The sequence below is a fragment of the Molossus molossus genome, unplaced genomic scaffold (assembly GCF_014108415.1).
Source record: "Molossus molossus isolate mMolMol1 unplaced genomic scaffold, mMolMol1.p scaffold_m16_p_14, whole genome shotgun sequence".
Taxonomy (NCBI): domain Eukaryota; kingdom Metazoa; phylum Chordata; class Mammalia; order Chiroptera; family Molossidae; genus Molossus; species Molossus molossus.
In genome coordinates, this window is record NW_023425349.1 from 18,585,707 (window position 1) to 18,598,882 (window position 13,176).

A 13,176-nucleotide genomic window follows, 5' to 3' on the forward strand; every position below is an offset into this window, starting at 1 on the left:
TAAGAAATAAATCTGTTGTACTCAGCCACTGAGATTTCAGACCATATCCTATCCTGACCAATAGCAGCTGTTATTGAACACTTGAAAACTTATATTCAAGGCTGAGAAAAGAACAAGCAAATTTTAGAAAATTAGGAAACATTTGAAACACCTGGAATGTTCCTGCAATTATGTGTGGTCCTTTATTTTTAATAACTGTTGCTGCAGAACAGTGGTTCTCAACTGGGGGTGGTTTTGGCCCCTAGGAGACATCTCACAATATCTGGGGACATTTTTGGTTGTCACAACCGAAGGGGTACTAATGGCATCTGGTAGGTGAGGGCAGGAACACTGCTGAACATCCCTATACATGTACAAAAAGAAACCCTCACTGTAGCCCAGACCATCCCTCTCCTGAGATACTCACGTTACCCATTTCTGTCCTCCAGATATACGCTGCATATACAAGTACAGGCAATTGCATATCCTTTTTTTTTTGCTCAGTGGTTATCACATGCACTGTTCTGCATGTGTATCTATTAATTCATTCCCTGTCAGAACCAACATACCTGCCTGTTTTACTGGCCAAAGAACCTAACAGATGTTTATTTCTCTTCAGGCCACAATAGAAGCCCTCCCCAAGAGTTTTTAAAATATCTTAGTCTTGGCCCTATTCCCAGAGACTGATCAACTGGCCTAGGGCCTGAGCACCCTTTTCCCTGGGTACAATCAAGGTTGACAATCACAAAACTAATCCCACCACCTGCGCCCTGGATCTCACTCCACCCAAAACACCTCCAGTCTCTCTTTGCATTCCCTTCCCCACCAGCATTTAAATATGTTCTTACCTCTCGAACCATCAACCACCACTCCTACATCTGTCCCCTTTCACTCACAGCCAAGCGCTTCTCCACTCACTCACTTTACATTCACTTTTCAAACCATTTGGTTTCCTCTTCCAGGTCACCAAGCTCTTTGCTTTTCAGATCTTATACTGTCCTCTCAACTGACCCTAAATCACATTTTTTAAATAATTCCGTTGATCCTGTGACTAGCAACATTCAACTGGTTGGCTGCAAGTCCAGCAGTTATATAAATAAATCCAACTCTATTAATCCATGAGGCAGACACTGGGTCTAAACCACTGAATACAGTGTTGCCTCCCTGTGATCCTAGTTGGGAAATCTGTGGTAGAGGTAGGCCGAGGTTTAGAGTTGCTACACTTAGTAATTCCAAGAATAAATTCCTAACAAAACAGTGCAGTTTGGGACACATTAAGATGGAGATACTTATTAGATATCCAAATCAAAACATCAAATAAGCGATTTCACAACTCTAGAGCTCAGGAAAGGTAAGTTGAAGATATAAATTTGGGTCTTTAATATAGATGGTATTTAAAGCCAGAATTGTAGATGGTCTCTCAACAAGGAAACTAGTGTGAGGTCTGAGAAGAAATCCTTAGGAAAAGGGGAGGAACCAGTAAGAGACTGAGAAGCAAGGTACCACATTGCAGCAGAAGCTAAGAGAATGGTTCAAGAAGGAACAGTCAGTCAACCCCATCAAACAGGACAGAAGATCAAGTAGGATAGGATTGGGCCTCTTAACCTGGTTTATTGCTGATCTTGACAAGCAGTTTCAGTGGCGTGGCAAGTGCTGATCAGAGGGCTTTGAAAGTAAAAAAAGGGGGGGGGAGCTCATACAGAAAACTTTTTTGAGGAATTCTACTAAAAAAGGAACAGTAACTGGAGATGGAAGTGACCTGAGATCAAACAATCCTGAGTTATATAAGATAGAAGATTTTTTAAAAAGGCCCTCTAATTCTCTTGTACCGTTTCAGAACACTCAAGGAAATTACACAATGTTCTCTTTCAACTGTTTCTACCTACCAGAAATTATTTTGCAGCCCAAGACTTTGAGCTATGGAGGGTTATGAGTATTTAACTCTTATGTGCTAGTGTGAAGTTCCTACAGGTATCACACGTTATCATTTACCCTGCCAGGAAAGGAAATATGCTTGATAACTTGCCCAAGGCGGCCCCGGTACAGAGTGCTCTAGAGAAAAGGCAAACTGCTGACTTATTGGTGTTTGCTATTTTTCAAAACAGCTGTTGGGTGAAATCACAAGTGGTTCTTTCCTTCCTGCTAAGATTCAGACCAAGAATATTTTCTAAGTACATGCAGAATGTGTGTGTGATACATATGCTAATTTAATTTCCTCAGTGAAATTCTGCAAAACATCTGGGTCAAAGTACACTCTGCATTATCAAAAAGGATAAACCAGAGATGAAAAATGCATGACAAAGAGTCTTTACTTTTAAATGATTATCAGTACACCAAGTAATAACATGTAACAAGTTCTCAAATTCTATCATCTAGTAATCTTGATTAAGAGATACTAAAAGCAGCCAAAACAATTACACTAATATTCATTGTTCTAACCCTTATCTAGAAAGGACTGTTTTAAGGCTGGCTGCTGCTTTACACAGGTTACAACAACTATTTACTACTTTTTCATAGATAAAGCCCCTGACCTTCAAGAAAGCTTTAGGGAGAAAATATATATATTTAATCCCTTTCTTTCTTAAGAAGAAAAAAAAAGTGTTTCTTACCACATCTAAGAAGAAAAAGTATTGTTTTATATATATATATATATATATATATATATATATATTTTGCTCGAGTTAAAAGGCATAGAAAAAGACAACACATACCCATTAAATTTCTAAGAAATATGAGGTAAAAAGATGAAATCTTTGGATAAGCTCTAAGTTTGTACAAAGAAACTAGATTTGCTGTTCTCCAAAAAGTAAAAGAACCTACTATATAACATACAGAAATAATTTAATGCCTTTTCACAAGACTGTAACTCAAGCTTTGCAAAAGCTTCGTATTCCACGGAAGCATCTGAAATGCCAATCCAGGGAACAGGCGCTTCTTCCTTCTTCCCCTATCCATTTATGCGGTAGTTTTCATGGATTTCTGGCCGGATGTCACAGACAAAGGCCAAGAGGTTGTCCAGGACCTCATCCCTGTTCTGCCGGAAGTAGGTCTGGAGGATGCTCATCTTCTCCTGGGTTTCCTTCTCCATTTCAGTGCTGCAGCTGCCATGAGATCCCAGAGCCTGAAGTTGGGGAGAAATGACACACAGAAAATGTCAGGATGACACTGAAAACGTCAGGATTACAACATCTGGTAAGCAACTTTCATACTTTTGAAGAAACCCAGTCTCATCAATGAATATAAACAATCAGCAGTAGGCAATGGAGTCTCCTAATTAAAGAGCATGAGGGCCCTGGCTGGTTTTGCTCAGTGGTTAGAGCGTCTGCCGGAGGACCAATGAGTCATGGGTTTGATTCTGGTCAAGGGCATGTACCTCGGTTGTGGTTTGTCCCCGACCCGGGTGGGGTCATGCGGAAGGCAACCCGTTGATGTGTCCCTTTCACATCGATATTTCTCTCTCTCTCCTTTCTTTCTCTCTCTCTCTCTCCCCCCTTCCACTCTATCTAAAGATAAATAAAAAAATATCCTCAGGTGAGGATTAAAAAAATAAATAAATAAATAAATAAAGAGCATGTGGGAAGTTGGCATTCCCGGAGTTAATGGGCGCAAAAATTATGCAATCACTTGGTGGCCAACCCTAAAACATCTATCAAAACGTAAACTACATAGCCCAGCCAGTGTGGCTCAGTGGATTGAGTGTCGTCCCATGGACTGCAAGGTTTCCTGTCAGGACACATGCCCGGGGTTGTGGGCTCGATCCCCAGTAGGGGGCTTGCAGGAGGTAGCCAATCCATGTTTCTCACATCAATGTTTCTATCTCTCTCACCATTTCTCTCTCTAAAAAATCATTAAAAATAAACAAAAAAAAAAACACCCAGCCTGGCCAGTTTGGCTCAGTGGATAGAGCGTCGGCCCTCAAACCAAAAAGTCTCAGGTTCGATTCCTGTCAAGGGCACGTACCTCAGTTGTAACTCAGGCACTGGTCAGGGCTGTGCAGGAGGCAACCAGTCAATGTATCTCTAACAAATCGATGTTTCTCTCTCTCCCCTCCCCTCCCACTCTACCTGAAGATAAATGGAAAAATATCTTCAGCTGAGGATTTTTTTTTTTTTAAGTAAACTGCATAGCATTTCTGCTGCTAGAAAATTATCCCAGAGATTGATATATCCACACCTCTCTAAAGTCTAACGTATAGCCTTAACCAAAGACTGGAATGAACCTAAAGGCTAGCCCATGAACTAAAGACTGATTAAACAAATGATGGTGCATCTACACCAAAGAACAGTCTTCAGCCATGAAGAGAGAGAAGGTAAAAGTGTATAGCAAGAAGAAATGAACTGTAAAATACGCAGTTTAAGGAGAAAAAAAGCAAGATACAGAACAGTATCAGTGTGGCTAATATATAAGTTTCCTTGTGTGATTTTAAATGGAGGACATATGATGTTTTAAAAAATCTCTTGGCGCTGGCCAGGTAGCTCAGCCGGTTAGAGCATCGTCCCGATATACCAACGTTGCAGATTCGATCCCTGGGCAGGGCATATACAAGAATCAACCAATGTGTATAAATAAGAGGAAAAACAAATCAGTGTTTCTCTTTCCCTTCTTCTCTCCCTCTAAAATCAATCAATCAATAATAAATACAAAGGCATAAGGGGGACACAATTTAGAAGGATTATAGAGTTTCACCACTACTGGTTAGTTTTAGTTCTTAAGTTCAGTAGTAGATTCACCAGTATTATGAATACATAACATCAGTTCTTTCAAATGTAAATATTCTAGAATACACAAGATACCATTAACAGTGACTATCTCTCAGGAGGACTAGAGGTCTGGGTGGGAGAGAAACTAACTTCTCATTGTTGCCTCATTTTAATTGCTTAAATATTTTACTGTATACATGTCCTACCACTTCAATCTTCATTATTCACAATTTAACAAACACTAATTGCTAAAGTTTCTCTTACCTTCTACTGCCTTCACAGTACGGCTGGCTTTTGGTTATCTGCTATACCTACATTATTAGAACATGATTCACCAGGTTCTTAAAGATGTAAATTTTTTTGTGTCTGGCTCTTAATATCTAACCTATTCTTGCCTCACTACATATGTGAACAACTATATCCCCTTCTATTTGCGTAACACAGGAGAGTTTACAAAGCATTCTTTCACGTTACCTATCCCTCCATAACCTACGAAGAGGCTATCACTCCCCTTTCCACAGATGAGGAAACCAAGGCTCAAAAGGTCAGGGTGAAACACTAAGGTTCAAACCTAGGGCCCTTTACCCTATACAATAACCGTTTATATTATAGGACTATCTTGAAGCATTTCACAATGGTTGCTAAGCAATATTTTTTAAAAGTCCATTACCCCTACCGAGGTGGTGGGGACCACTACCTCTATCCTGTGAACCTAAACTATATGCCAAGCCCCAGCACTCAAAACTGAAGGTCAATGGAACACTGCTAAGAACTGCTTCTAACACAACACCAGTACTGCCTCTACGAGCAACTGCAGCAGAGATGGAAATACGGTGAGATGGCTGCCCTGACCAGAGCACTTCTACACTGTCCTGGGGCAGTCGGACAATTCACAGCACCAATCTGCCCCAGTTTAAGAGTCAGAGAAACATTTTAAGTTTTAATAACAGTCATCACCCAATGCAAAGATGAATGAAACTTTTGCTACTTACTGCTAAGAGGGAGGCATGTGCCACTGGAACTAGCAGAGGCCACAGTGTAGAACTTGAGAATGAAGCCCAAAAGCCAAAGGCAGAGTTGGGAGATGGAAACAGAGTCCTCAGATCATTATTTAAGCTTCTGGATCAAAACCAAGTTAGCCTACCACCTGGGTTTTTAATTAGTCGTCCCTCGCCACTTCGCGCTTCAACTTTCGCGGCTTTGCTCTCGCGGCTTTTTCAGATATATAGTCTAGTATTTGAAAAAGCTGCGATAGAGTGATGCCGCGAAAGTCGAAGTGCGAAGTGGCGAGGGACGACTGTCTATAAATAAAGAATTCTACTTCAAGGAAATTCATTTATCGTGGTAGAGTCTGGAACTGATTAACCGCGATAAACAAGGGCCAACTGTAATTCTATTTTGTTTAAACCAGTTTGACTTGTTTTCTTTTACCTATATCCAAGAGTCCTGATTTGTTTCTTTTCTCTGTGAAGCCATCCTCCATCCTTTCCTCTTTCCAGAATGTTCCTTGCTTCCTTTGTACTCTCTGTGCTGTGTTTTTGTATATCATGGCCATCTAGCCTATGTTACTGGTACGTGTCTTTACACTAAAGTGGAGCTCCGTGTGATTTGTGTGTCTCTGCCACATTTTCACAGCTGCAGGTGCGCATGACCTACATTTCGTTATTGAGTCTCCTTGACCACTAGCCTGCAAGCTAAGCTCCACGAGGGCAAGGACCATGTTTATTTCTGTTCACAGCTCACCCGCTACGATCTGGCACAGGACCTGGCACGTGTTAACTGTTCAATATATGTGTTAAATGACGGAATAAGTGAAGACTAGGACTCAATGTTAGTTAAAAACTGATCACCCGAAGAGATTCAGCCTAAGCATCCAATAAAACATACAATAACCAAAATTTTAAATTCAACCGGAATGAAAATTACCAAGCTATGCCGGATATTTTGAGAGCCTGGGGGGAAGGGAAGGAGAGGGAAGCCTCGAGACACTAAAGCAGTAATGAAAATAAACGGGGCCCACCGCAGCTTCTTTGGCCTTGAACTCCTTCTCCCTCTGCAGGCGGTACTGCTCAATTTCAGCCTGAGCCTCCTCTTTGGCCTGCTTCAGCCTCCGGTTCTTTCCTGTTTTCAAAAGGAAGAGCTACATCAGGAAGTGGTTAAAAGAAGAGGAAGCAGAGACTGAGATAGTAAATTCTAACATAAACAAAGAAAAAGGTCTTAAGATACAGTCCCAAGAGACACACAAGGGAGAGAGGGAATCCAGAACTTTCTGCCTCCTACAGGCTTTATTTAATTAGAAAGTGACTAGATAAAAAGAACTGACTTCCATAATTACAGACTGTAAAAATGATGGGGAAAAATTCTGGAATGTGTAAGAATATTCTCCCAGTCTCAACTACTAAGAATCAACATCAAATGGACGACATTAGCCATCTAAGGAGCTCTTCCTCTTCCCAAGAAGTAAACACCTAATTATGCTGCTGATTACAACTGGAGCTCTGCTCAGAAGCTTAGGAAAGAAGACTAATATGTTCCCAAGGGACATCTACCTAAAATCTAACTCATGAAACAGATGATGTCATATTGGAAACTAAAAGCTATGCTTGTGCAGCACAAGGATCTAAGCAATGAAAGTGGTACTGGGAAGGAATCCTGAATGAAGATCACTGGACAATAAGACTGCACAGCATCTAAGAGGCGAGGAGACACAGGTGGTCTGGTTTCCAGAAGAGACTAGTTTAAGACATAGCTGGAAAACTATCAGAGCCTGTATAAAAATAGACCCCAAGGCCCTGGCCGGTTTGGCTCAGCGGTTAGAGCATCAGCCTGCGGTCCACAGAGACCCGGGTTCGGTTCCCGCTAAGGGCATGTACCTTGGCTGCAGTTTGTCCCCGGCCCTGGTTGGGTCGTGTGGGTGGCGGCCACTCGATGTGTCCTTTCACATCGATGTTTCTCTCTCTTCCTCTCTCTCCTTCCCGCTCTATCTGAGTAAAAATTGGAAAAATGTCCTCGGGTGAGGATAAAAAAAAAAAAATAGACCAAGATCAACCAACAAATACTTTAATTCTCTGCTCACTAATCAAACTTTTCAAATACCCAAAAAGAAATAAAAGGCCCCAGGCTATCAATCTGAGATTTATTTAATTCAGAGCAAAAACATCCTGCATCTAAAACTAAGCTTTATTATACACATCACTCTCTATCAATTGCCCAAATCCCACTCAACTCATGTGAATTACATTTACCTTGTACCTCCTAAGAAAGAATCTTAGACCCTAATGACCCCACAACATCAGCATTCCATGGGGCAAGTCTGAAATAATCAAGATATCTCGCTCTAAGAACCCAAAGACCATTTCTGCGTGTATATATTTTCTTCAGTATGATTTAGGGCCTTCTGCTGTCCTCCACTCAAACCAACCTGTACCCCAGTGCTCTACATGCTGCTCTCCTCATCAGCTATATTCAAAGCCATAGATCTTTTCCAAACCAACAATCTACAAATAACATTTATGGCCCAAACATTATGCAGTAGCTCCACATAATTTCGCAATACCCCTCTCCTGACCACTCCCAACTCCCACAGCTCCCTGAATTAATCACTTAAGATAATAATATATTCTCTGCCTGTCAGCAAATGTCCTCAACATTCAGTTTTCATAGGCTTCTCTAAAAACTAAAAATAAACCGGACATTTGAATAGAAAATCATTTCTTTTAGTGGGCCTTACATATGGAAGCCAGCATATGTTTCACTCCAATGAAACAAACCATAACACAATTTTTAAAATATATACACATTATGGTTCAAAGCAACGATTTCATGAAAAATTTGAGTTGAACTATTTTACATCACATATTGCCTCTTCCCAATTCCTAACTGGGCAAGTCAATTATAATTACAGATCAAGAAAGGCAGTAATTTTTTTCAAATTGTAGTTCTTCTCAATACTTCTGTTCCTAGTTACTGCACATTCTGAGATGTATTTTAGCCATAAACTCCTTTAAAACAAATTCATTCATTAAAGATGTAGCTATGGAGATATGCAAGCACCTGCACCAGCCTTGATGGGATAAAGAAAGGTGTGAAACATGACCTGTTTCTCCAAGGCACTCAGAATTATTTTTACCACATTCAAATATTTGTTCCTGCACTTCCCCCAAACATTCTCACATGCTTCCCAAGATACAACCTGTCACTGATGAGCCATCACAGGACTAACTGTGGAAAGTCATCCTGGAAATACTGTGTCAAGGACATAATCAGAAATATTCTGTGAAGAACACAATTTTCCAGTCACCAGAGCAAGACTGAAAGGTCTGTTCCCACCCCCAGCTCCCTGAAAGAAAACTTTTCCTATGAAGAGTATCACACAACCCCTAATTGAAAGTACAAGAGCCATGTACTTGGGTGTAAGAGTCTAGGTCTTATACGGGAGAAACACCAAGTTACTACTAAAATGAATACTTCTTGAGGCCTCTACACCTCAGCTATGCTGGTTCCCGGGATACAGCCAAATCATTTCTCCCTGAGCCTCCTTTTTCCCATCTGTAAAACTGGGATAGAAATATCTATCTCACCAGGAGGGAAACTGAACACATAAATAAGACACAGTCCCTGATCTCCAGTTGTTTAGTCGAGTGACTAAACCATATGAACACACAGTGGATTGCACTGGGATGACAGATATAAGCACCTGGGAAGGACTCCTAGTCTAGTCTGGGGGGAGAAGGTCAAGCCAGAAAAGGCTTCTTAGAAGAACTGCGGTCTCAATGTTGAGATCTGAAGGAAGATTAAGGATTAGAGAACAAACTGGGGAAAACCTCCCGCAATCAGAGCAAACAGCTGTGCAAAGGCTTGTAGGGAAACCAAGGAAGGTGCCTTTGAGGGATCACAGTGACTCAATAGTCTGGAGAAGAGGACCTGTGATATTAGGGAAGAAAGCAAGAGACTGATCCAAAAGCGCCTCCAACACCCTAATGAGGACTTTGCGCTTTACCCTGCAGGTAATGAACGTCTGTTGGCAGTAAAGGTGGAGGGCAAGTCATGTTTACATTTTAGACGGACGACTGACTGCTGTGAGAACGGACTGCGGGAGAGGAATCTTCTTCCACGCACCAGTCTGGATTAGGGCTGCCTGTACCGAGTCTTCACAACTCCGCACTGCTCCTCGCCAGCCCTCACCTGCGATGAACCCGGCCGCGCTCTGCTTCCTTCACTGGGATTCTAAACACCACGATGGCGGAGGCCACAGACGCTGCGGGCACGGTGCTTGGCACCTATTAGCCTCATTTTAAAAACATTTAAGGACTCCGCGCATTAGCCTGCTACGGGAGCCTCCGAGAAACCTGACGACTTGGACCAAGAAGCTGGCGGTGTGGACGGGGTGAAAATGAACATACACATAACCCCTGACGACTGACAAAAGGTGGCGAACGAGGGAGGTGTGGCGAAGACGACTCGGTTTCCAGACTGAGCGGCTGTGCAGACGGTGGCTCCCTTCACTGAGACAGAGCACCCCAAAGAAGCAGTGTGGGGGGGTGAATTCCGGTTGGAGAGCCCGCTTTACACGCCGCGCAGGCACCCAGAAAGACGCCCACCCACCGTCTCCACGCCCGCTCTACCGGCCCACACCGCCACTTCCAGCCCGCCGACAAGCCTCGCAGCCTCGGATCCAGAGCGTGGAAACACCAGGCTCCGCGGCTGTCCCACCCTCCACCCCGCGGTGCATCGGGCCTCGTCCACCTGCCCCTCCCGCGGCCGGGCCGCGTCCCCGGGCCGCGCGCCACGCCTGGCCGCCCCACCCCGCGACTCACGCTTGCGGGCCTCGGACACCTTCTCGGCGGCCCGCTTCTCGGCCTGCAGCAGCTGCTGGATGCCCTGCGACTGACTGGCCATGGCGGCGGCGACCCAAAGCCGAGGCCAGCGGCCTAAATCCGCCCGTCGCCACACAGGTCAGCTGACCCAACCGCCAAGTTCTGCGCCTGCGCCCCCGCGCGTCCTCACGTGACCGCCCCCGAGCCGGGTCAGCTGACCGCCCTTAGTGTCCCGAGACGGGGAGGAAAGGGGTGGGGCCGAGGGGCGGAGAGTGTCGACTGCGCCGGCGCAGGGCTTGTCCTCACTTCTTCCGGTCCCGCCGCCCCGGCCTCTTTCAGTCGCGTCTCGCCCTTGGCAGGTTCTGTCAGTGTCGCCGCCCTGTCACGTAATGATTGCCCCGGTCCCTCACTTTACAATATGCCTACAGTAAGGTCCCGCGAGGAGGGGCCACGCCGAGTCACTACCCTCCTCGGCGCACTGCTGTCTTCTCCCCCTTTCTGGAGCTTTCCTGGGGACTTACCTGTGTTAGAGGGGCGATGGGACAGTTGCCGCCGGGCTCGGGAGGGGTCTGGATTGGGAAAAGGGAGGGAGACGGGCTAGGTGTGCCCCCTTCGGCTGTGTGACGGGGGAGGACGTTTTCCTTCCAAGCCTAGGGCAGGAAAGGTTTCCGTGGCGTTGCGTGAGTTCCTGCTGTGGTCCCGAGCGCTGCTGGTCGGGAAGGCAGGGTGGGGCACACGGTGTGTGGACAGACAGGGACGAAGATTGCAAACCGATAAGTAAGAAGGAGAAACGCTGGGTGCTGGAAGAAGGAGTCGGGCTGGGGGTGGCTGTGTCTGGAGGCCCTCCCAAGGAAGGGAAGTCAAGAAGGAGGCGTTAGCCAGGACCCAGGGTGACTGAGTCTAGGGCCCCGCGTGCACAGATTGGGGGAGGGGGCGACTTGGCACAGAACCATCCTCTACCAGCACAGAGACAGGGGAAGCCAGGGGATTGTTTACAATATGACAGGCACTGTCCTTAACGCTCAGCCTACTCCTGGCAGCAACTTTGAAGTAGTATTGTTCACCTTAGTGGGGAGTGACCAAACAAGCGCAGAGAGGTGAAGTAACCTGCCCAAAGTCACACCCCTGTGGACTGCCAGGGCTGCAGAGGCGAACATCTGACCCAGGTGCTCTTCTACTAGACTATTGTAGGCTGTGGAAAGAACCAGAGATCTCTCAGGGTCTTTCACCCGGAGGATGTAAGATAATGCCAGAGCTTTCCTTCATAGAAATTATCCCTGCACTCAAAGAGGAGCTGGAGTCATGACTCAGGACATTTTCAGTGGATTGAGGTTAGGGATGGGGGTGGAAAGGAGGCTAAAATCCAGAACCCGTATTGTTACCAGACTAAGAGGTCCATTTTCCTGTGCAAAAGCATCAAAGCCCAGTAAGACACGAACGAGCTTGCAGCAAAAAAAGTGAGGGTTTAGTTTTAGGAAGTGGTCCAGGCTAGGACTCAGGTGAGCAAATGCTCAAAGACCCGGCTCTTGGATGGCTTCCAGGGGATGGATTAGGAGGGGGGAAATCATTAATCATGGTGACTAAGAGAGGTAGGGTCATGGTTAGAGTTGTAGTCTCTACTGTTCGTGGGCACCAGGGTAGAGGGTAGTTGATCAGTGCATCAGGTCCTGATGTCAGCCAAGACGTTGCTTCATTGCTCCACTGCTTTCCTGGTTCTGGAGCTGAAACACAATGAGGCCTAGATGTTATCTCTCAACAGATCTGAGGCCTTGTTCCTAAGATTATTTGATGAAAAGGTCATATTAAAGAAATGAAGTTTTTATTCAGTTACACCATTCTTTCCTGATATAAGAACCAGCACTTCGCCCTGGCCAGTTTGGCTCAGCGGTTAGAGTGTCAGCCTGCGGTCCAGAGAAACCTGGGTTCGGTTCCCGCTAAGGGCGCGTGTACCTCAGTTGCAGTTTGTCCCTGGCCCTGGATGGGTCCTGCAGATAGCAACCACTCGATGTGTCCCTTTCACGTCGATGTTTCTCTCTCTCTCTCCCCCTCCCACTTTATCTGAACAAAAAATGTCCTCCGGTGAGGAGTTAAAAAAAAAAGAGAGAGAGAGATAATGGTATATGATTCCACTTACATGTGAAATATAAAGAACAAAAAAACAAAAATTGAAACAGACTCATAGATACAGAGAACAGACTGGTGATTGTCAGAGGGGTGGGGGCTTGGACAGAGTGAAAGAGGTGAAAAGATAAAGAAATACAGATTGTCAGCTACAAAATAGTCACGGGAATGTGAAGTACAGCATAATATTGTGATAAGTAAGTATGGTGTCAGGTGGGTATTGGAAATATTGGGGGGAACACTTTGTAAGGTATATTGTCTGGCCATTATACTATACACCTGGAACCAATACAAAATAATGTTGAAAGTAAACTGTAATTGAAAAATAAAAATAGCCCTGGTTGGTTTGGCTCAGTGGTTAGAGAGTCAACCTGTGGACCGAAGGGTCGAGGGTTTGATTCCTAGTCAAGGGTATGTACCTGGGTTTCAGGTTTGATCCCTAGCCCCAGTCAGGGTCGTGTGGGAGGCAACCAATCCATGTGTCTCTCTCTAGCATCAATGTTTCTCTCCCTCCCTCCCTTCACTCTATCTAAAACATTAATGGAAAAATATTCTTGGGT

At 44.7% G+C, this 13,176-nt stretch overlaps 1 protein-coding gene across 1 annotated transcript; it reads right to left on the reverse strand.

Annotated features, from left to right (window-relative positions):
- Window positions 1-2,649: 2,649 nt before the first annotated feature.
- On the reverse strand, window positions 2,650-10,652 carry ATP6V1G1 (ATPase H+ transporting V1 subunit G1). Its single transcript, XM_036261412.1, has 3 exons — window positions 10,496-10,652; window positions 6,700-6,800; window positions 2,650-3,100 (listed from the first exon to the last, which is right to left on the reverse strand). Exons 1-3 carry the CDS (start codon window positions 10,575-10,577, stop codon window positions 2,927-2,929), a joined length of 357 nt encoding a protein of 118 aa, XP_036117305.1. The 5' UTR covers window positions 10,578-10,652; the 3' UTR covers window positions 2,650-2,926.
- Window positions 10,653-13,176: the final 2,524 nt, after the last annotated feature.

Bases quoted from the DNA above. Each gene is read 5' to 3' on its own strand.
- ATP6V1G1 (XM_036261412.1), bottom strand. From the start codon at position 10,577: ATGGCCAGTCAGTCGCAGGGCATCCAGCAGCTGCTGCAGGCCGAGAAG. The intron at 6,801-10,495 runs GTGAGTCGCGGG...TTTTGAAAACAG, and splicing joins GGTGTCCGAGGCCCGCAAGC to GAAAGAACCGGAGGCTGAAG. The intron at 3,101-6,699 runs GTGGGCCCCGTT...CCCCAACTTCAG, and splicing joins TCAAGGCCAAAGAAGCTGCG to GCTCTGGGATCTCATGGCAG.